This window comes from Porites lutea, chromosome 5 (assembly GCF_958299795.1).
Source record: "Porites lutea chromosome 5, jaPorLute2.1, whole genome shotgun sequence".
In the NCBI taxonomy this organism is placed as follows: domain Eukaryota; kingdom Metazoa; phylum Cnidaria; class Anthozoa; order Scleractinia; family Poritidae; genus Porites; species Porites lutea.
In genome coordinates, this window is record NC_133205.1 from 9,302,446 (window position 1) to 9,326,733 (window position 24,288).

The following is a 24,288-nucleotide window of genomic DNA, read 5'->3' on the forward strand; positions in this document are numbered from 1 at the left end:
AATAAGAATAAAAGTTTTTCTTTTTACGAGCTAACTGAGCATTGGTAATCAAATCACGTGCAACGAGTACAGTTATTTCAAAAAAAGAATGCTTGTAAGAATGAATGCCACAGCCCAGCATGGGGTGTACTAAGCTGTTGCGCAGGATACCTAACCAGCCAAAGTAAGTATAAGCGACAAGAAAAGAAAGCAAAGGAACTCTTAGTAGATTATTGGTATGCTCAGTCAGCCTGTTCAGTAGGGTCCCAAAATCTCTTACATCCCAAGTTATAGCATTTTCGTCTGAGAACCTCCGCTGCTTAGCGCACAATTGCCGAGAAAATTAACAGTGACTGTTGTACTTTTTTTCGTTCTCTTCCGAAGGAAATATTTAGAGTGACCTTCTTTTTATCTCCTTGCTACTTCTTTTGATTAGATGAAGCTTAGCCGGAATTAAATTCCCTTTAGTAGTGGCGTTGGAATGTTTTACTCCACTTTTTTGAAGTGGAATCTCATTAGTTTGAAGTGGAATAAATTAGCGCCAATGACTTCATAACCTTTTGTCTTTATCTCACGAGTAAAATTGGCAGTAATCTCATTAAGATAAGGTCGTGTGCTGTTTTTAGTTGGTTTAGGTTTTCTAGTTACTTTAAGGTCGATACACGTACACCAACCGGAAGTGACCAATACATAAATACATAAATAAACGAAAAGAAATATGTATGGGGCACCCGGGTTTGCAGGCCGCTAAGACCACGCGGGATCCAAGTAATTAGCCAGTAAAGAGAGATGCAAAATGCCAGGCAACGTAAGTCAAATTTCAGTTTACCTTAATTGAATCCACAACTTCAAAGGATCCATGCTAGCGCGTATCGATTTTCAGGAGACCTGCGGGGGCCAGTTTCTCTAAGAGCTTCTAAGCCCTTCCCCCTCCCCAGTTGGCACGTTAGTTACCTGTTCTATGATTGCCGTTGATTCAAGATTCACATTTTAATAGTCTTGAGCGGGTAATACAGAAACACATCATTGGACGAAGTATGTTTGCTAGTACCTCTGGATCCCACTTTTAATGTCAATCTTTTGATTTTAAAATACAGCTTCGGGCCTGAAAAGTTACTGACTTTCGGGAAACCGGCACCTAGACCAAAACGGAATTTGTACCCTCATTCAAAAAGTTGGCGCGTGCGACAGCCTGAATGCTTTGTTACGACGAACAAGTTGTAACATTTACATAAAGGTGCTAACAAAAATATGTAAATGACAAAAAATGGATTACATCATAGTTATATAACTTGAATCTGCTCAAACACTAATTTATTTAAAATCCTTATAGAGGGTCTACTATGACAAGACTGAATAAATTCTGTACGGTTATTGCTGTTGTTGTCTTTCGTTTTCCTGTAACTCTCAATAGGTGAGTTTCGTTATAAACACGTTCTTTATGCTTATGTACCACTTTGTTCCGAATTGGCTGACCTTTGTTCCGGTGAGAATAAAGTTCCTTTGTTGTGCGTTCCTAGTTTGTTCCCAAAACAATAAAAGGAACAAAAAACAAAAACGCGCGAAACATTAAGTTTTTGAAAAAGAGATTTTTCCTCTTGTTGCGTCACTTAAAATCCAAATTTGAAAGTTTCCTCATGTAAAAATGGCCTATTAATACTAACGACTAAAAGGCAAATAAAAACTTCGATGTTTTAACCTCAAATGTTACTATCATTACTTTTGACGGATGAATATGATGATGATGATGATGGTAATGATGGTGGTGGTGTTTAATAAACGTCGTAAAATTCCGTTCTTGTAGTGAGCAATTCTAAATTGAGAAACCCTCTTAATCTAGAAACTGAAATGATTACCAACTAGCACTCTACTTCCTATAGGCTAATACTTGCAAAACCAATGAAAGTAAGAAGAAACGTCATCGCAAGCGTAAAGGATCCTGTACATCCGAACTTCACCCCGACAGTCCTAGCTATGAAGCTGTTACCGGCCCGAGCCTTCCCCTGAAAGTGATTCAAGGGCTGACGCGCCTAACTCAGCTGGTGTTGTCACTAGAACTGCTGGGGTCCTCTTGTCTAGTGCTCCTGGATTCTTTCGTGGCCTTCACAATCGATGGAAATAATCGGAGCCCCCGACTGTTTATAGGGTTATCCCAATATATTCGCAAGAACTGAACTGAACCAAGCGAGCAAAGGCTCGCCGAGACCAAACAATCTGGGTTAATCCCCGACCAAGGAGTCTAGATTTAGTTCCAGAGGATGCTTCAGTGCAAAAACCTGTACCACTACCGCCAGCACCGACCCTTTTGTCTCAGTTTGGAGTGATGTTGAGGCGCCCACCAGATTGTCACTACCCAAAGAAAGGTACTGCAAAAAACATTTTGTCTGGTCCCGTGAAATATGGCGTGTTGGATGCTCAGTTGGCATGACTAAGGACCCTCGAAACCCTCACGCATTCCTCACACATTCTATGCTAAGCAAGTATGTTTTCAATGATGACCGGAGTATGAATGCGTTTGGTTTACGAGGGTGTTGGGGAAAAAGCTATTTTGTGGAGAACTGTCAACTTCAAGGCAATTGAACCTTTCCTGGTTTTACAACCAAAGACTGGTATACAAGTGCAAAATGGTTGCCAAATTTTGCTGAATTACTTCTTGAGAACTCCCAAATTCACTCGCTGTTTTACTCTTCTTGGCAAATCTTTAGTTTCTTTTGCACAACTAAATTCTTGTATTTGAAGGCGCATATTTCTGTCGTTTACTTGAAAAACGTAATTTTCCCAATGAAGATTGCTGCGGCCTTGCCAAAAATATGGTGGTCGAATTGTTCACTTACGATTATGGGGAAATAGAATATTACTATGAATATTGTCATCCTAAGGCAAATAAAAAAGTAGAAATGAATAGAACGGGTTATTTTGCTTAGTCGAGGAGCGGTCAGAGAGGTTGCCTTCTTTTGTCAAGCGTACGACGTTTCACAACTTCACGACTATTTTTGTAGTGGCACCAACTTCCAATCTATTTTCTTGTTGTTTAACATGCTTGTCAAATCCAGGTGCCCTTAGAGACTTAGAGAGGATATGAACCACTTTTCGTGGCGTCGTTGTGTACTGTTATTTACCATCGAATCTGTTGTGCCCTTTTTTAGAGAACCCAAGAAGCCGGCTCTTTACAACCCCTTGTTTTTTACTGACGTTCACAGTCTCTCTCGCTCTCCAGTCCAAATAGTCCATTCAAAATGGCCCTCCTGAGGAAAAATCTGTATACAAAGATGAGACAATTGCTTATTTATCACACAGTAATTTTCAAAGAGTTATAATATCTCCTCTGGTGTGGTTAATCTAACTTCTTACAGTGGAGTTATTTTTTGGGGGAGTTATTCAATTTTTAATTCCAAAAAGGAGTTTAAAGAACTCTACAGGAGTAAGATTCACCCCAGATTTGGAGTTAACATTGAGGAGTTAATTAAAGTAACCCCCAAAAAGGGGTTATCCTGTACATAAAATTTTTATACCACTTTTGGAGTTATAATAACTCCCTAAAAATTCAGTGCTGTGCAGTTAGCAGGTATGGTGGAAAAAACAACGAACTTGCACAACCTGTTTGGCTTTTGCAACATGTTGTCAAGAGCATGTGTAATTGGGATTAACCTTTTAGCACGCAAAGATACCACATAAAGGTCTGGCTTTTGCTCTAATTTGAATCATTAGGCTAAATAGTATGTCTTGTGGGAAACAGGGTGAAGAGAAGACTCGAAAAAGCAGGAACAGACAGGTTAAGGAAACGAGAACATCTAATTTATCCGCTTCACACCCAGCTCGTCAATGCCTGTAATTTACAAAGTTTACAGGCTAGTTTATACTTCTTTTACAGTCACCGATTTAGTTTGAACTCCAACTGAACAATTTGAAGACAATCATGTTGCTTAAGATGAGGCTGCAGGCTTACTTTTCATTTTCCTCCTGACTCTTCCCCCATACACACCCTATTACATAGGTAATTCGTCGCGAGTTATTTTTAGAATCGGGATAAAGTTGCCTCGCGCGCTGCGTGGATGTTTCGTGGAGTTTTCGCATGACTAAACCCCGTGCAAAACATGTCGGGTGATAGGCAATGAAAGGGTAAAGAAATCGAGAGCATTTCTGAATATTCAAGCAAAATGAGTCGGCGCTCACCTGGGAAAAGGGAATCGCTGGACTCTTTGATAACCCGTGAAATCAGTTTAACTCGAAGTTGTCGTAACCTCAGTGCTTTAATAAAATGAGAAATTTCGCCGGTCTATTCAAACGGGTCGTTTGTACAATAAAGCAAGTACGACGCCAAGTGTTATTTTTGTTGAATAATAAAAGAATAAATATCAAACCAGAAATTGCTCTCTTCAAACTGTAAATTATAAATAGTGTACAAATGATCCTGAGAGAATATTCATCGTGTTAAGGATTTCCCTGCTGTACTGTTAGCTCTATACAAGAGAGGAAGGACGATTCTTTTTTAATTTCCATTTCGCTGACACCGCTTTAGTAGAAATCTCTCTTTAGTCGTTTTCTTCGACAAAACGAATAGCAATATCGCTCTCCGCGTCTTCCGCCATTTTTTTCAGCGTCAATTCGTGAAGAACGCGTGGCTCTGAGCGTGGGTCATCCACGCCGAACACATTCGCGCTATGTGATTGGCTGTTGTCTAATCCCCCTTGGGATCTGAGGTCTTAAAAATAACTCGAGACGAATTACTTATGGAATAGGGTACGTATGGGGGATGCCTTCTCTGTCCCCTTTATCCTCTCTTGGTATTAAATGAATACAACCAACGAAACGTTTCTACCAGCGCCGTAATGATGCTGATTTCGTTCTTGGTATACTTCCGTTACTGACAAACAAGCAAACGCTCCTTAAGCTTCCCGATGTTTCGGATCTTAAAGCAATGAGTAAATTTAAGTAGTTATTGAATGAAGTTGAGTATTATCTGAAGAATTATATATGCAGATCAACGAAGGCGTCGGCTGAAGGCCGAGGCGAATAACCCCCTCTCCCTTGTTGACCCCAGTGATGTTGATCATATCTACCAACTTCCAAACTGGAACTTTAAGCTGCAGAAATTGTAACAAAGGTTCCTACAATGCTGATTTTATTGCCGCCATCCAAAGTTCCCTGATAATTCGAAAAGCTTGTCGGCATTTTCTCTGGTCACGTTTCATACTCAGACGTGGGTCTCCCGAGTGACCTGCCAATGATAGTATTTCAAAGAAAACTTCACCTTTTTAAAAACAAAATGTAAACTATAATCCCTATATAATTCAACAGCAACAAAGGTCCCTACAATACTTTGGCTTTTTTTGTTTGTTTCTTTGTTTCCTCTTTTTTCCAGACGTAGTTGATCGATAAACCGATAATAGTAATCGATATCAATCATCGATGAATATCAATCGATAATAAAAGAAAAAAAGTTGTTACTTCGATTAATATCGATTTTCGATATTGATAATGATTTTCTTATCGACGTTTATCGATGACTATCCATTATTATCGGTAAAGACTTAAGTGATTATTCGATAGAAGTTCAACACGATGCTGTCCTTACGGTTATTATTGAGTCATTCAGTCGTGATATTATGCAGTTCTTTTAATTGATAAAATACTAAAAGAACCAAACACTATCAGGAACAGATTGCCCTTTGTTTTGATTTTTTAGCTTAAACGCAGCTCGATGTAGCAACTCCATAAATACGGAGCATAACAAAGAACTAAATCAGTGTTTTTATTCGGTCTTATGATTTCAATGAGTGGTATTGAGAAAGAACTACGTCTGGATTGAATAGACAAAGTCATGTAAAGATCTATTAAACCTGGATTAAAACAAACCAGGAAACGACAGAAACAATTAATGGAACCTCGTGAAGACTGCGTCTGGAGTATGTAGCATGTAGATTTTGTTAATCGATAATAATCGAGAACTTATTTTTTCTGACTTCGATTTCTATCGATTTTCGTTACCAATCGATATTAATCGGCGGATTAAATCGATAGATATCGATGATATCGATTGGTTTCCGATATCAATTTCTATCGACTAACCACGTCTGGTTGTTTACTTTATAGCTCTTCTGCTGGCATTTTGTTATAAAATGCAATAATACTGTTATTCAACCGAAGTACCTTTTATCATCTTACTCCTGATAACAGTTCTTTGACTCTTCTATGGGTCAATAGTTCGTTTCTCAAATTTCTGCAAAGCCGAAAAAAAAGTCCCTTATACCAAATACAGTCAATACAAGACGTTTTTATATGAGAGTATCAAGTATTGGTGGATATTGCAATAGTTTGAACTAACCCAGCCAATCCTTCGTAACATTGAATTGTAGCCAAGGAATTATGTGGTAGGTTGTCTTAGGACACTATACCAGATAGCCCTTGCACCGACACGAAAACGATACCGGATTTTGCTTCTGTTCATATATAAAGCCTGGTTCTCATATGCCTCTGATGCACCTGCGACATGGCCGCCAGTTCTGCCTGGGATACTGTTCCGATATGAGAACAGAAGTGGCCGGCAACATTGCCCATCCCAGTCTTTACCCCAGGCATAGCTGCAAAGTTGACTCCAGTTCAACTTCGCAGGCATGCCTGCGGTAAAGCTCTGCAATGGCTCTAGTTGCCAGAGGCGCATGTTCTCATTCTTCCGAAAAGTAGCCCAGGTGGTACCAGCGGCTACTTCACTGATACATCGGCGGCATATGAGAACCAGGCTTAAGAATGGTGATTTCCCGGAGATTTCTGTTAAAGAGCGAAGCTACGCCTGGCGCCAGCGATGTTGAAAGTGGATCGTCTAATATCGGATCATACTCTTCGTCGCACTGTGAACAGGTAGAAGCGTGGACAGGAACCCACTGACATGAAAGTAAATATTCGGGAGAGGGGGCTGTGATTTTAGCACACTAGACTGGCCTCAGTCGGCTAATCCCTCTGGTACGATGATCGGTGTGTGTGAACGACTTTTTCCAGTTCTATACAGTTGCCTTTCATACTGTACCGGACACACTTTCATGTCGACACAAAAAACTATTTCCAGTAATAGTGAAGATAGACTTAAAAAGTGAAAAAACCAGAGATTCGAACTACTAACAACGTAATAGTCATTTGTAGAGAAAGGCATGTTACATTAATATGCTTCAAAAAATTGAACCGATTGTAGTCCCTGCAATTGTTATATTACCAAAATGCTATTCAGTATTTTCTCGATGCTTTTCAAATGAAATTATTGCAAGTTATTGTTATTGTTAATGTTATTGTTATTATTAGGTATCTTATTATTATTATTGTTATTATTATTGTTATTATTATTATTATTATTATTATTATTATTATTATTAGGTATCATATTTTAAGAACCTCCTACGGTAGCGGAGGGGGGGGGGGGGGGGGGGCTCCCATATGAGAATGACGGAGATGCTGGTCTCGCTTAGACTTTGGTCTCACTTTGGGTGTGCGGGGATGTAAAGCCAATATTTTTACCCATAAATGTATTCATAGTCAGAAGAAGAGACTGGTTATGAATGCTGGCAAACATTAAAGATGAAAACAACAGTTTTGCAGTTTATGGGGTAGTATGCTGGTGTTGCGGACGGGTGCAATGTAATTATTAGCCGTTCTAATTGGCGGTCGAGCATTCTCGTACTGCTTTCAGAGAGGAGCCCCTCGGAGGTTCCTATAATATTCTGAGTAAGAAGGGGTACTGTGACAAATATTAAACCACAGAGACTCTAGAAGAATTACAGCTACCAGTTTTACTGGTGTTAGTAGCAAATGCCTCACGGTAACATGGCTGGTTCTGATCCAATAGTTGGAAATGATAGTAAGGGGTATCTTCTGTCATCATCTCTTCTAGCATTGGTATTAGCTGAGAGGATGAGGGTCGTTCATTTGGGTCCGCCTTCCAGCAGTTCATCATCAGTTTGTAGCTGTTGAGAAAGGAAGCCATTGTTTTTAAAAATGCTATCGAAAAAAGATATCATATCTCCATTCACTTTATAGACTGAAGACACTTATGTAGTTCAGGCTCTTCTTAGAATGGGGCAACGAACAGTAAAGAAGCGCGTTGTAGTTTCCACTCCTTTGCAAAGGATGATATTTTTCGAAAAAATATATATATATACTGTTTGGATCGTCGTGCTCTCTTTTCGGACATCTTTTATTATTTCTATTCTGACTTACATTTCATCACTGCACGTGTTGGGTTTCTCCATTCGATATCCAGATTTAAGTAAACTGCATAGCCTCATAGGGCTTATCCCAGGGTATGGAGTACCCCCTGAAATGACAATTTAAAGATGACTGCTGTTTTACCAAAGATTATAAGGCTTTTGTACTATATATTAAATTTGTCAGCTCAGGAGAGGGATCATATTAACGAAATGAACAAGTTCACTATTATTGAGTGTTCATTTCGCTAAGTGCAAGCAGGGACACATGATCGGGATGATATTACCAGGCCCCAGTTTAAAAGGTGGATAGTACTAACCGTTGTACAAATCTCTATCCAGTGGAAAGCGCAATTGGTTTCTCTAGTAATCCACTGGAGACCGATTTGTCCATTTGATGGCGCTATCCACTTTTTGGACAACCGGAGCAAGGTCAATAACTTATTGGCTCGATTAATATGAGCCCGCGTTCCTCGCCCAGAAAGTCTCTTCTTAAAGAGGAACCAGAGAGAGCGGCGGAAATCCAGCTTACAGAAAACTAGTACATCGTCGAGAGCATATCGTTTTGAACAGAATGCTCAAACAAAATAAAAGCATTGGACATCGATGGTCTTCAGTTCCAAAGTTTTATTTCTCGGCAGCGAGGAATGCCAAATAAAATAATAGGGCTCATTGTAGTAGCAGAGAAATATGTACAGTTGACTTCCGATAACTCGAACCCTTGTTAACTCGAACCTCGCGCTAATTCGAACAAAAGTCGATTTCCCCCCGATTTCCTTCAAACATTTTGTGTAATTTTTCCCTCGGTAACTCGAACCGTTCTGTTGTACTCTGTACTACCTATCGCACTTTGTAATAAAATTGTTGCACCATGTAATAACACTCGTCGCACTTTGTAATAAAAAATAGTAAGGTGTCTGACAAAATCAAGAAGTTGGCAAACACCTTTATTATCTTAAACAATAACATCATTCACTGTTATGAAGGATCTGGATTCTGGAACCTTTTCGTGGTATACTCACAGATGTCGAGTTTTCAATCAACTGTACACAGTTAATACTCGTTTTACGTGACCCATAGGCTGGCTTTTCAGATTCTGCTGCGTATTTACTTCTCCTGTGGCGGTGTAGCGGGAAATGTCAGCGTTAAAAAAACTCATAAGAATGTTTGGGCCTTCAAGTGGTGTCGTGTTTGAATGATGGCAAATAATCTCACATCAAAAATAAGCAAATGCTTGGCTGGTTTTACGTTATATAGGTCTTCGATGGTTTATCATCATGGTCATTTTGGCGAAAAAAGTAGCATACTTCAAAGCCCTCGGCAGAGAGACCTAATATTCAGCTAGAAAGAAAGAACTTGTGACAGCAATATTGTGACAGCAATATGGGACTGTTCCGAACTCCAGCACAGTGCATGCCCTAATCAGCATGCTCCACAACTGGTATAAGAATACTGACGGCAACGGTTCTACTGTGCGCGTGGTGCTCTTTGACTTTAGGAAAGCATTCGATCTCATCGACCACGCCATTCTTATGGCTAAACTTACTGATTATGAGCTACCACCTTGGGTGCTGGACTGGATTGCAGATTTTCTTACTGACAGGAAGCAACGAGTGAAACTCGCCCACGATTGCTACTCGGATTGGGGATCTGTCAGGGCAGGTGTCCCGCAGGGGACCAAATTGGGGCCCTGGCTCTTCCTGGTAATGATAGATGACATCAATGTCAAAGGCGTCAACCTTTGGAAGTACGTCGATGACACATCGATGGCCGAGACAGTCCACAAGGGCCAACCAAGTGGACTCCAATTTGCTGTAGACGACCTAGTTAGGCAAGCCGAAATAGATAAGTTCCAATTGAATGAGACCAAGTGTAAAGGGTTGGAGATAAGTTTCTCAAGGTTTGTAGATCCCTTCGAAACAGTTACTATTGACGACTAACCAATTGAGGTTGTAACTAGCGCAAAACTTCTTGGTCTCACAATTTCAAACAATCTAAAGTGGAACGCTCACATAGAGAATGTTATCAAAAAAGGAGCCTCTAGGCTATATCTATTAAGGCAGCTTAAGCGTGCAAAAGGAGATCCTGCGCAGCTACTTTGTTTCTATACTACGTGTATCCGGCCCATGTCTGAATATGCCTGCCAAGTTTTCCACAATGGTCTGCCTGAGTATCTCTCTGAAGAGCTAGAGAAAATTCAGCGCCGTGCACTTAGAATTATTTTCCCAGATTCAGGCTATCAAGAGGCTCTAAAAGAGTGCAATATTGCCACCCTCCACCAACGGCGCCAATGGCTGACAGAGCGCCTATTCAATGAGATTAAGGACAACAGCCTCCACAAATTACATGGCCTTTTGCCGCCACGTAATCTTAGTACTGTAGCCTTAAGGAGAAAGCGCGTTTTTAACGTGCCTCCTTGTAGAACAAATAGACTAATGAATAGCTTTATCATGCATAACGCGGCTATTTTCTAATGGTTTTATTGTAAATTCGTGGCTTTTTTCTTAAATTTCATGACGTAGTATTTTGTTCCTTTGTTTTATTTATTAACTGTTATTTATTTATAATAGTTAGTCTTAGTATTCAACGTATTGTACAGTCCGTAATCCAGCCCTTGAGCTGCAATGGATTTTCAATAAAGCTATCTATCTATCTATCTATCAGCAAAAGGCGAAAAATGCCTTGTTACAACTTACATAGAAGATGGAATTTGAGCATAAACGTTCGAGACTCATAGAGATCTCCTGTTAGTATCATTGTACTTAAGAACTGATTTTCGTGTCTGCACTCTTTTAGTTTTTGTTATCTTAGCTGGGCTACACTGATGAAGATGATGATGATTGTCTGATTATGATAATGATTGTGGCACCGTGTTGTGCTCGATCTTTGTGATTTTTAGTTCTTTTTATTTGGCAATAAACGCTAAAATCTAGTTATCCTATCCTAATAATTTCCCAAGCCTAAAGGCTCGGGAAATTATAAGGATTGGGCCAAAACGCAATTGAAATTATTCCCTAATTTCACGAGTATACCATTTGATTACCTATTAATATCATGGGTGACGAATTACGTTAGCGATCCGGTCAGTGTAAAACACAGACTGCGGACTGCGGACTGCAGACTGCGGACCAGGGGTAAAATGCAGACTGTGTGTAAAATGCAGACTGAGAGTAAAACGCAGGCTGGGGTAAAATGCAGACCGAACATAAACTGCAGTCGTGGAAGGGTTTAAGGGCCAAAAAATCCCGCAAATACATGTAAACGAACACTTACTTGACGACATCTGCTTTACAAATCCATTCAGGACTTTCTTCTCTGGAACGTCGTCGACGACCCAAAAACATAATCGCAACCTTGAACCTTTTTTTCCGTCCGATATACTTGACCAGGGACCGTGAATTGGTACAACACCAAGATGTTTACGCTTAAATGTAAGCTGCTGACCCAAAATACTGTACAGGAAGAATTATGGCGATAAAAAAGGGAGTAAATCATTCCAACAACAAAGAAAGATGTTCTGCAGGAAATTTGGATGACCTTCTATGAAAGTATTGCAAATAAAGGTACACAGACTTAAGCTGTTCGGATGTTCAATGAAACTTCTGGCGAATGTGCAATGCACTTCGTCTAGGAAGCGAAGTGTGTGACTGATACCGGCTAGCTACTTCACCGATTTGGAGAAGAAGGAGCACAAATGTTTAAAAAAGTCTACAGTCTTTATTCTGCATTTTGCACCCAGCCTGCGTTTGACTCTCAGTCTGCAGTCTGCATTTTACACTCAGTCTGCAGTTTACCCCTGGTTCGCAGTCTGCAGTCTGCAGTCCGCAGTCTGCATTTTACACTGACCGGTTAGTAATCTTGAATTTTTGACATGTTTATCCTGGATCGTATCGATCGAGAACTCCTGCACTCTCTCGAACGTTTAGAGCTTAAAATTTGGCTTAAGCTCAGAGTTTTTCGACAAAATACCTGTTAGAATCCTTCTTGATGTGCTCTTTCGTGTATTCAGGTTTTCTAAAGCGTCTTTTTGTGCCCTGACATCTTCATTCATGACATTTTAAAACTTCGTCGCCATCTTGACACTGAGACGTACGGAAGGTTGCCATGGCAATTTTGTAATTTCACATGTGAAATTACAAATTAACGCTGAAATTTCGCGTCAAATTAAGGAGTAATTCGTCACCTATGATATTTTTATTATTATTATTATCATTATTGTTGTTGGTTTGCTGTCGTCGTTGTCAATGATGATACTTATTATTAGGTTACTTGTCCTCCGACCATCCACTTCAAGTTTATTACAAAGTTCGATAGGAATTACCAAGGTGCGACAGAACAAACCTCCCACTAACTCGAAGTAATTTTTGTTTCCCTGCAGATCATTTCTATACAATTTTACCCCGATAACACGAACCATGTTATAAGCGCGTGACATGTCGGGATAAAAACGGTGTACTGAAGTCCGAAACACTGAATTTATTTCAAAACAAATTCTTTGTGTTGACTATTTTTTCACTCCACTTCAAATTCAGCGTCCATTTCTGTATACTTTGTTGCTTAATAGCATGTATTCCTCCCCATCCATTTGCTTATTTTTCTTATTTCCGGTTATTTGCTTCAGACTCCCTATACTCGAACTTTTTTCGATTTCCCTTGAAGGTTCGAGTCATCGGGAGTCGACTGTAGTGCTTGTGCTTGAATTCGATAACCGATGAAATTTTAACGATATTCTTAGGGATTTCCTTTGAATTCCCTCATATATAGGAAACTGACAAGAGCATTAATCTTTCAGAAACAATATACAATTACGGTTTATAAGGCCAGCTTACCCATGGTGGCTAGTTCCCACAGAACAACTCCAAAAGACCATCTGCAATAAAAGGTAGCAGACATAGATAAAGACGGGCTACATTCATGCAATTATCAAATTTGATCTCTCCCCCAACCTAGTTCCCAGGGTTCTCTTTCGCCAGTCCCTTTCCCTGGAACGAGGTTATCTCGCCTCACGGAAATCCGGATGGGAAAATTTTTGCTCTAGAATCTGGAATTTGGGAATCCAGCTCTAGGAATCCGAAATCTTACTAACGATTAAATCCGGAATACACGATTGAGTAGGAGTACGGAAGCCAGCAGAATGTGGAATCCAGGATCCACATCATGGGGCGATTTATCGGTTTAAACATTTCTATCTATATATCCCCTATTAGTATATACACACTCAGTGATCTTGGTGTTTTAAGCAATCTCATTTGTTCGATATCTCGGGCTATTCAACATTATTATTCATTCAAAATATTTTTCCAATTCTGATTGGCTAGAAGAACACGCATAATTCACCATAACCAGTAACTGATGAGCAAATTTGGAAGGATTTTGTGTTTAACGAGGAAATGACGTCAAAATGCAGCCCTCTGCAGGTTAATGCACCGTTAACCGAGAAGACCTGGGGACGAGGTAGACGTGTTTTCGTTATGAATACATGTATTTGCGGAGCAAACTTAACATGTGTTTTTAAACTAGATCAGATCGGGAGGGTGTTATCCACCGAGGCTAAAGGCCGAGGTGGATAATACCCTCAGAGATCTGCTTAATTCTTCATATCCTACGAAAGCCGAATTCAATAATTGCTAAATATTCACCTCCGAGCGAGTGGATATTGCGTAATTCGTGACAAAACAAAAACAAAATGGCGGGCGTAAACTCGCGTTTCGCTAAAGTTTCAGAAGCAGAAATTTTACAAATTAATACAAGACGAGGCTGTGCTTGAAAACACAAAGAAGGCAACTAAGTATGGGCTGGCAGTGTTAAAAAGTGTTTGGGGGTTTTATTTTGCTGACAACTGCCAATAAGCTTGAGTGACACTTTTCACATCAAAAATTTGTTACAATATGAGTAATTTCTTGGTAGATTGGTTTTCCCAGCAAGACGAATTTACAACAGATATGGAAGCGATGAACAAGGAGGAATTAAATAAATGCTTACGGAAATTTTATATGTCTGCAAGAAAACAGGACGGAGGTTATTATGATGAAGCAGCACTTACCTCGATCAGATCCGCCATTGATCGGCACTTGCGCAACGAGCCACACAACAAGCCATTTTCGATAATTAGCGACAGCCAGTTCACAGAAGCGAAAAAAGCTCTAAATTCGTTTCTGAAAACTCTGAGCAAGTCAGGTCAAATTTGTTCTACAGTCCACAAACCAGCACTAACAACAGAAGCAGTTTCAAAGCTCTACGAAGCCAGCGAGCTAGTTAGATGCAAGATGCCTCGATTCACAAAAGCTACAGCAAACAGCGTGGTTTTTTATAACCCTCTACTCTGGTCGAAGAGGAAGGGGAAACCAGCATCAATTGACAAAATCAAGCCTAAAGCTCTCCAAAACCCCAAATTCAGGCCTGGAATATTTTGAGCTTAACAGAGACGCCAGGAGGAGTCTTTTCAACCAAAATCACCAAGGTGGTCTTATAGACGGCACCGACGACCCGTCTGATGGTAAAATGTTAGAAGGCAAAGGGCTTGCTAACTGTCCAGTACCAGTAGTGAAGGCTTACCTGTCCCATTTAAATCCAAAATGAGAAGCACTTTTTCAGAAGCCTTTAACTGGTGCTAAAATTAAACCATTTTCTGATGTCATTTGGTATTCAACACTTCCTCTAGGCCATAACACGATCGACAGCATGATGGAGAATATGTGCCTCCGAGCTGATATCGATCCTCCTTTCACAAATCACTGTGTCAGGTCGACCACTGTAAATATTTGTCTTCTAAACATATGAAAAATCGCCACATCAGAGCGGTCACGGGCCACAAAGGCGATGCCAGTTTCGAATCCTACAACGATCGTCCAACGTTCGAGCAGTTCAAGCGCCAGTTAAGGAGACAAGGTAAGAACCAAGGCACGACCAATTCGTGTAAGGCTTTAATCAAACTGGAATACAACTAACAGCCGAGTAACAGTAACAATATGGCGGACGCTAGGATACGCATACTAAGTCTTAGTACCGCTGACCGGTACTGGCGAAGGAAATGTCTTCGGCGATTACAGATTTCATCAGTTCCTTCAGACCTGACCATCAAGTCGCCATTAACCCGCTAGCAGAAGTGAATCGTTCTCCCTTGGAAACAGTATCCAAAGCAATTCACTCAAGCACATCCACAAATGTCCAGGAGAAGATTTTTGTTCAAGAAAACAAGTCGACTAACGCTGCACATGGCATCATTTCTGGTGGCTCCTTATCCAACTACTCGTTCAATTTCCACTTTAATTAAGTAAACTTTAAAAGAGGATTTTGGATGTTTTTTTTCAGTTCAGACTATTAATTTAGGCTTTCTTTGAGGCCATTTGGAGCATTTTGAAAACAATTTGTGAAAAAAACTCCGGCAGAGATTTACCACGTTTGAACTTGCTGTAAATAACTCTTGCGCATGCACTGTGCATTCATCACGCATGAATTGACATGTCAATAAATTGCCTTTAAATGGTTTTATTTTTAATATTGTCGAAATCACTTCGTATGTATATACTAAAACAATTATTCTTTTCAATCTCGGTGAACAGCGGCTTTAAGAATATTTACCTCGCCGCTTTCGCGGCTCGGTAAATATTGAGCCACTATTCACCTCCATTTCAAAAAATAATTGTTAGATATTTTTCAAGACATACAATGATAATTGTGGCTACAGATAGTGTCATGATCAAAATTGCGCTCTTCTTTCAGACAGTTATCTATCCTAAACAGTATATTGCAGGGTTTATGACATCGGGGACCTCAATGTATGTGTTGGCAGGCTACGAAGACACACGGCATCACAGGTAGCCCAAGTTTGGGCTACCTGTGACTGAATTAGCATATACTTACACGTCAGTCTTGAATGTAAAAATGCCGCTTTCCAACGCTTCAGGTGCCATCCATTTCATTGGTAGATTATTTACACTTGTGACTTCGTATAGTTCACTCTCATTTGTGTGACGCAACAAACCGAAATCAGCAATCTTTACAGCCTTGTCTTCACCAAGAAGGATATTACGGGCTGCCAGATCACGATGAACGAACCCTTTGCTGACTAAATATTCCTGGAAGAGAAATAGCAAAACTTAATTCTCAAACAACTTTTAGTTACCACGGAAATAACTTTAGATCAACACAAATTTTTATTTGATTGGTCAAATAAACGCATTAGTACGATCTTCCATAGGGTTAAAATTCTCGTAAAGTTTTACAGTGCGACGGTGTCTCAAATAGGGCTGCACCCAACATTAATCGGCCAATCACAAATCACGTTCATAACAAACGCGTCTGACTTCTGTACTTCTTTAGCCAATCGAAAACAGGTCACGACAAAGGCGTTTCTCATGGCAGTTCATAAGGCAACTAAGAAAACGAGTAAACCGCCTTAATTTACCCATTGTCTCTGTTTCTGATCGAGCTCGTTGCCCTGACTCTCATCTCTTACCTATTGAATAGGCTTCAACAGGTACTAATTGCCTCCCGGTAACACCACGGTAACACAAATACTCAGAGGTTAGGTGGCTCCTTATACACTCAAACGCATTCAGTTCTAGTAGATTCTTAATATAACTGTCAAAGCCCTTTGAAGGCTGTGCCGCTCCCCTTTAAGCCTGAAGTTTTAAAAGTCTTAAAGTCTTAAAAGAATCTAAAATGTCAACCCCTTCGGCAATAAATGAAAACAGAGTCAGTACAACAACCAGGCAGAGTCCTGTCAATGACAATATGGTAAACAAGCAAAGAAAATAGCAAGCTGAGAGTTGTTTTGGTTGTCAGTTTAACATGAATTTATTAGCCGGCTAGTATGTCTTTGGTTCATTGGCCAATTTTTTGTCCCCGCCCCCAAATTTGGCATAAGATTGTGTGTTTTTTAATATGACGAATTGGAACTCACAGCATGGCATATTCCCCTGAGAAGGAAGGCGCTATTGGATTAGCTTAGAAGGAAAAATAAAGATCGTTTTCCCAAGTTTATACAGTTCCAGTAGTTTACAGTTGTGGCCTTTTAAGTTAGCTTTACGTGCTTAACTGAAGTCTTTGAATTTTTGGGCAATTTCACGTCGAAGTCGAGCGGTGACGGACAATGAATGTACTCAGCGTTAAACAGTAGTGCTACAGACTATGAAAACAATACCGTAATGTAATGATTGAAAGTACCTGTCTATAAATATAAAAACTCGGTTTTTGGCCTTCTTTTAAATCAAACGGCTGAATTTTACATGTGGTATATTTCACGAAACTTCAGCCAGATAGTAGTTAGCCATAAAAAAAAGTCATTCATATTAAAATTCTTAACGCAGCAAATTGAATGCTTGAAAAATCCGCCGTCTTATGAGCGGATATCATATAGAGCGTTTTCACATGACGTCACGGCGGCCATATTGGTTTTCCAAAACAATTAAACGGCAGCCATGTTGGTGTTCCAAACCAATCCTTTGGGAGTTGAACTCTTGTCTTATGTAAACGCTTTCTTTTGTTCCAATAAAATTGCATAGATGCTGGCCACGTGGGTGAAAACGCTCTATACTCGTAGACACAGAAAAACTAGTAAGAGGGAAGAGGTAGATTTTTGTGATTTGTAATACCACATTGTTCAAGGCATCCTTCTGTCGAAAAATTTCTTACCATCCCCTTTGCAATCTGCCACGCATAACATAGAACTTCTTTTCCAGAAATGACTTCCTCTTCATCTTCCTTGCCTTCACATGTGTCTTCTTCTTTCTCGATGGTGATCGTGTTTCTTGGGGGCTCAGTTATAGTGTGTTCTTTTCCTTTGGAGAAATGGGCAATACTTATCGAAGGTAACACCATCACCGACGTAACTGGCTCCTTTTGTCCTTCATTTTCTGGAAATGACGCGTTGAAATCGTCACTTTCTTCTTCCTCCTTGTCACCTTCGTATCCTTGGTTTAACCATGCAGATTCCATCTCAGATGGTGGGGCATCGCTGATTAGAGCACTTGTATCGTCGTCGTTCAGGTCGATTTTAATTTCTTTGATTTTGTTGGAACCACAATCCTCATCTTTTCTATTTTCTTCACTTTTCCTTTCCATCGTCTCCTCTTCTACGTTTTCATCTAGGCTATCTTTTGCTTGGAGGTTTTTGAACGTCACTTTTGGTCTTTCGTGAACAGGGGGCTTGAACCTTTCAACGAGATCATTCTGTTGACTCCTCTTCTTTGCAAGCTGAAAAGAATTTGAAATAAATCGAGTTAATAAAAAAAAAACGTTTGCAGAAACAATTCACTGACCATAAAATAGTTAGCCTGAATCTTGGACGTCTGAGGTCAATCGCTGCCCTTCGCTTGTCTCAAAGGAGTCTTTAAAGGGGCATTCGGTTTCCCGCTTTTTTTCACGGAAGGTGGGGAGGGGGGGGGGGGGGGTGGGAAGTTATCTTTAAAAGGAAAGAAAATAGGTTAGAAAAGGTATACAAGCAAACCATAGGGTTCGTTTGCTTATAATGAGCTTATAGGCACCCTGTCTTACTGGTGGATCATCTGGTATTTTTCTACTAATTATTCCCTCCATATTTTAATTTTTATCAATATCGTTATTATTTTCTGTTATATCGAGAAACTGCTTATTGGTACAGTTCCATAAAGGACTGATACCTGTTGCCTTCTTTTCCTAAGCCACTGAAGAAGATCCCCGTTTGGAACATATTCCATGATTAACATGATGGGCGATGATTGGGTCCAGAAGCCGAGCATGCTCAGAATATTACGGTGTGAGCCAACTTCTTTCATCAGCTCGATTTCTCGAATAAACTGCCGTCTTTCCTCCGCCATAGCATTTTCTGAAAAAGAAAAGGAAATTTTACAGAAAAAGGCCAGTAATTTTTGGCCCATAGTTTTTAACCAGGAGACTCTCTCACCAGGGTGATTTTCAGAGAGGTCCTGAAAATAGAAAATATAAAAAGATAAAAATAAGCGTAAAAACGATAAAAGGCCACAAAAAATTACCTACACTAAAAACCTAAATGATCACAAAGAACTATTTAAAAGATTACTATAATCATAAAATTAGTACTAAAAAGTCACAAAGTCATTTGATAATTATAAAAATTACACTTAAAAGACTCGAGGTTAACTGATTTTCTTCAACACAGATCCAGACTGTTCCTGTCTTTAACGGCTTGATAATGAGTCTTTTGTTTTCCTCAATTTCTTCTTACACGAAGCAGTCTCAAGTCATCTTTGTGTCACGTATCGTAGCCATGTATATCTTTATTTGCCAACAGATCCATGCTGTGGGCTGAGATCTTAGTAACACAAACGTAAAGGCAACGATGAAAAAGTCTGCGTTTACTACAGATGAGTGAAAAGGGCGGTCTAATATAGTTTTGGCAGCTTTGTTTTGCAGGAGTTGTAAAGTGTTCATGAGCACAGCATTGTCCTTAACCCCCCAAACAATGTCGGCATAATCAAACATAAGGAGAATGAGACTGTTAAAGAAAAGAATACGCCCACTACGTGGAAGCAAACTCTTAATTCGCCTTAAAAGCCCTAAGCGTTAGTTTATCTTCGTTAAAACATTCAACATGCTCCGTCCAGGTAAAATTTGAGGCCAAAGTTACACCCAAGTACTTAAAGTGTCCAAAGCCCTCAACTTCTTTGTATATCCTGAGACAGATATAGCGGTGGCAGCACGCAATTTGCGATCGCTGCCCGAGTAAGCAAGGACTTGGTCTTCTCTATATTAAGTGTAAGCCACAGAGCTATTCTCGACAGATCTTCATAATAGCATTCTCGAGATCTTTTATGTTAGAGGATTAGCAGTACAAAACAATATCGCCCGCATAGAGGGATACGCTACGGTGATTGACAGCAGTAGGCAAGTCATTTATGTAAATAAGGAAAAGTAAGGGCCCCAAGATGCTCCCTTATGGTACACCAATTGTAACAGGTAGAGGATAGGAAATCTCTTTGCCGCATGAGGTGCGCTGCTTCCTATGACTGACGCGGGATTGAAACCACTGAACAGTATTAGGAGTTAATCCAAGGGAATATAACTTTGCGAGCAGGATACTGTGATTCACAGTATCAAAAGCCTTTGACAAATCCAAGAATACAGCTCCACAGAGATTCCCGCGCTTCATGTTACTAAGAAGGTCATCAGCAAAACTTGCCAGAGCAGTAACTTTCGAGTGCTTTGGTCGGAAACCAAATTGCTCGTAGGTTAGCAAGTGGTCAATGTTCAGGTAATCATAAAGTTGGAAATGAACTGCTCTTTCGAGAATTTTGCTTAGAGTTGGCAAAATTGATATCGGGCGGTAGTTGGATGCGGTGGTCTGGTCACCTGATATGAATAGAGCTGTAACCAGTTGGAACATTTAATGATAATAATAGTAATAATAATAATAAGAAGAAGAAGAAGAAGAACAAGAACAAGAACAAGAACAAGAACAAGAACAAGAACAAGAAGAAGAAGAATAAGAATAAGAATAAGAATAAGAATAATAAAAAAAAACATTTTTATAACGCACCTATCCACTAATGATCTAGGCGCTTAACAAAGTGAAAAAATTAAGATTAAAATTGATCAAAAGAAATTTAAATTGAAATAAAACACATATAAAATAAAATAAATTTTCCTAATGACTAAAATAATAGTTCTTAAAAAGGTGGGTTTTAAGTTTATGCTTAAAAAGACTTAGATTCTCGTCAGGTAGTTTGTTCCAAAGTTCGGGGGCTGAGACAGAGACTGCTCTAGATCCATAGGTCTTAAGGTTAAAGTTAGCAGGATTCAGACTGAGCGTAAAAGATGATTCAAACGAACTAGACGGTAAGTAGCGGATGATTGGGTCTTGAATGTAGGTTGGAGATTGCTGATGCAAAGCCTTGAAGGTAAGTAGTAGAATCTTGAATTTCATTCGTTCGGAAACAGGTAGCCAGTGAAGATCGAAGAGGATGGGAGTGATGTGATCACACTTCCTAAAGCGTGTAATTAGTCTGGCAGCTGCATTCTGCACCGATTGAAGCTTTTTGATGACGTTTTTAGGGACATTATATAGTAGAGAATTGCAGTGATCGAGTTTGGAAGTTACAAAGGCGTGAACAAGAATCTCTGTCAGTAGTTTGCGTTGATAAGTATTTCCTTATGCGGGAAATGGTGAAGATGATAAAAGGCAGATTTACAAGCATTGTTCACATGGGGAAGCATTGACATAGTGGTATCGAAGATAGCGCCAATATTTCTTGCATGTGAAGAGGGCTTGATTCAGTTCCAAAGCGAAGCAGGGGTAGAGACTGTTGTAGATTATACTTAGAGAATAAGTGCAAAAGCTCAGTCTTGTCTTTGTTTAGTTTTAGTCTGTTGATGGACATCCACTTATCAACGTCGGACAGGCATTCCTCAATCTTAGTGATATTGTTGGTTAATTCAAAATCGTTGTTTGTAGAGAAAGAAATACATAATTGAGTGTCATCGGCGTAAAAGTGAAATTGCATTTCATAGAATCGTAGAATGTCGGCCAGTGGTGCTGTGTACAGTACATACAGAATCCGTCCAAGTGTTCTCTTTTGTTTAACTATCTTTTAAGACAATTCAAATTGAAATTTCTTTTCTCCCAGGCTGACTGGGATCATAGTACGGTTTCTACATGAAACTCGCGCTGAAGAAAATAAATTCGGTTTTAGTTTCCTTTAAACTGCATGAGCTAATTTGCTAGCAAACGGCTTATAGTGTCTATGTTGCGGTAAATTTTTATCTTTGTATTGTTTTTGAGTATAGTACCGATGTATGCTAATGAATTTCAAACAAAGGAAAAAGGAAAATTAGCTGAAATAAAAAATTAACTGCAACATCTACATTGATCTATCCATGACAGGAACGTCTATAATCGATTTAGCAGGGGCAAAATGTACGTGCCTTTTTGGGTGGTTTGGTAAATTTCAAACATCCAGTGAGGTCCTTAAACATAAAAGAAACAGTAAAGGACCTAAAATGAGCTCCTAAGGTACATTACACTGTTACTGTTACTGAGTGCTGTTTTCCAGATGAGTCGTAAACCAATTTAGAATTGAAGTGTCTGCTTAAAGAGTAAGTTATCTAATTCTGAATTAACGCACCTGGTAGAACCTTTATTGCAACAATACATCCCTTGTGTGCGTCCAAACTATGTTCATTGAGTTTGGAGGATGTCATTTCTTCAGGTAATCTCTTCATAACGCTCTTATAAACTCTACCAGAAGTACCTCGCCCCAGTTCCTCCAATAAAGTTACCTGGTCGTGTGGGACTTCCAACAACATTGACTGAGCGAAGCCCGACTCATTAGATCTAAAGATATTAGTGCAAAGGTACATGAAAATCGTCATCATTGAGCATAGGCTTATGGTAATGCTTATACAGTCCGGAGTTTGGAGGCGCTTGTGACGTTACGTTTCTATTGTTCAAAAGGCAAAATAATGTCACGTGATGAAACAGATCATAAAATGGACGGAAAGCAAAGCCTTCTCTTCTCTGTTAAAGCAATGTAAGGGCTAGAGCAGAACGAATTAGTTTTGTTTCAATGCATATATAAGTAAAGCATAACCTTTTCTTCAATTTTCAGTCAGGTACGTGTAAGATTTGGACTTCATTCAAGGGAGAGCAAACCGTGGACTGATTTATTGGCCACGCCTGTCGGAAATGATTTTGCAATTTCAAAATGTGCTCGTACAAACTTTATCTCTAACTTTATAAATTGTGTTCGCATCTTATTACATACAGAAAACTCGTCACGTTCTATTTTCGCTTCAATGATAATTTTACCCGCAGAATCCGAGTGATGCAACGATAAATTCATGCGTTCGAGTTTGCATTTCAACATTCGTACGGAAATTTAAGTGTGATAAGCGCTCATGTGCGTATTTTGGTATTCAAAATGAATCCCGGGCCTTAAAACAATGTTAATAGTAGATTAGGCACCAGTTACCCATTTCTTTGCGGGGGAAACGCATTAGAGACCTTACGATACGACAACGGAGGTGGCTTCGGCGACGTCAACTCTTCCAACTGCACAACTGCGCATGCGTCTGCTGTCTACGTTGGTGTTGTCGAGGAAAGGAGCGTACTACGTTAACATGTAAATGCACAGTCGAATCCGTATATAACGGCCCTGTATTAAGTGGCCACACTCTATTTTAAAAATTTTTGAAATTTTTGAAAGTCCCGATTTTTCGCTCATACAACCGCTGTTTTTGTTACCTCTATTACGCGGCCACCTCTATTAAGCGGCCGCGGCCCCTCTGTAGCAGTCCTATGTTTGTCTTTTCTTGTTATTTTTACCTGTATTAAGTAGCCACCCTTGCAAGGAGACTAAGCCATATGTCATTTTATGCTACGTTATAACGGCACATTGAACGTAACAACTATAAACTAACGGAATTAGATATTTTGTTGTGGACTTTAAGTCATAAAAATACAGTACTGTATACCGTAGAAGAGTAGAGGACAATTTATTGCACAGTGCTTTTACACAATGTTACGTATACATTATACCGTTGAGTTACAAGTTGGCACTGAGCTTCCTTTAAAGTAGTGATCGCTTTGTCCAATTGTCGCTTGCATTAGACCACGTCCAGTGAGTATTTTTAGTGATCCTGTATTAAGCCTCCACCTGTATTAAGAGGCCAGTTGCTCAAGTCTCGAGGGTGGCCGTTATATACAGGTTCGACTGTATAATGTAAAGAGGGCGCGTCTTATATATTGTCCTCTAATCCGCGCCATCATATTATATTACATTATGTTAAAACTACGGTCGTCACCATGTTGTTACTACGAGACATTAGCCTCTAAGCACTCTGAATTTCGAGAAAAATAGTCAGAAGTTTGGGAAAAATCTACAAGACTATAAAGTAGTACTTTGTCCTACTAGAGGCTAGGGGACAAAATTTAATATCTACTAGCAATCGGAAGAAGAAAGAAAGAAGAAGAAAGATTACGACTAACAACGGAAAGAAATGAAATATAATTCCGACTGCTGTTTTGTCGAATGTTTTCCGCCATTTTATGCCCGAACAACAGAACCGTGATGTCATAAGCACTTTCCAAATCTGGGGGCTCTTCCGGACTATATTGAGGACGGCTTCCTGGCTCAAACAAGTGAATAAAAGTTACATCGCC

General features: G+C 39.7%; 1 protein-coding gene across 1 annotated transcript; it reads right to left on the bottom strand.

Annotated features, from left to right (window-relative positions):
- Positions 1-7,717: 7,717 nt before the first annotated feature.
- On the bottom strand, positions 7,718-22,499 carry LOC140937866 (fibroblast growth factor receptor 2-like). Its single transcript, XM_073387436.1, has 7 exons — positions 22,253-22,499; positions 18,794-18,978; positions 17,808-18,368; positions 16,035-16,249; positions 13,001-13,041; positions 8,185-8,281; positions 7,718-7,931 (listed from the first exon to the last, which is right to left on the bottom strand). The coding sequence occupies exons 1-7, from the start codon at positions 22,497-22,499 to the stop codon at positions 7,718-7,720; spliced, it is 1,560 nt and encodes a 519-aa protein (XP_073243537.1).
- Positions 22,500-24,288: the final 1,789 nt, after the last annotated feature.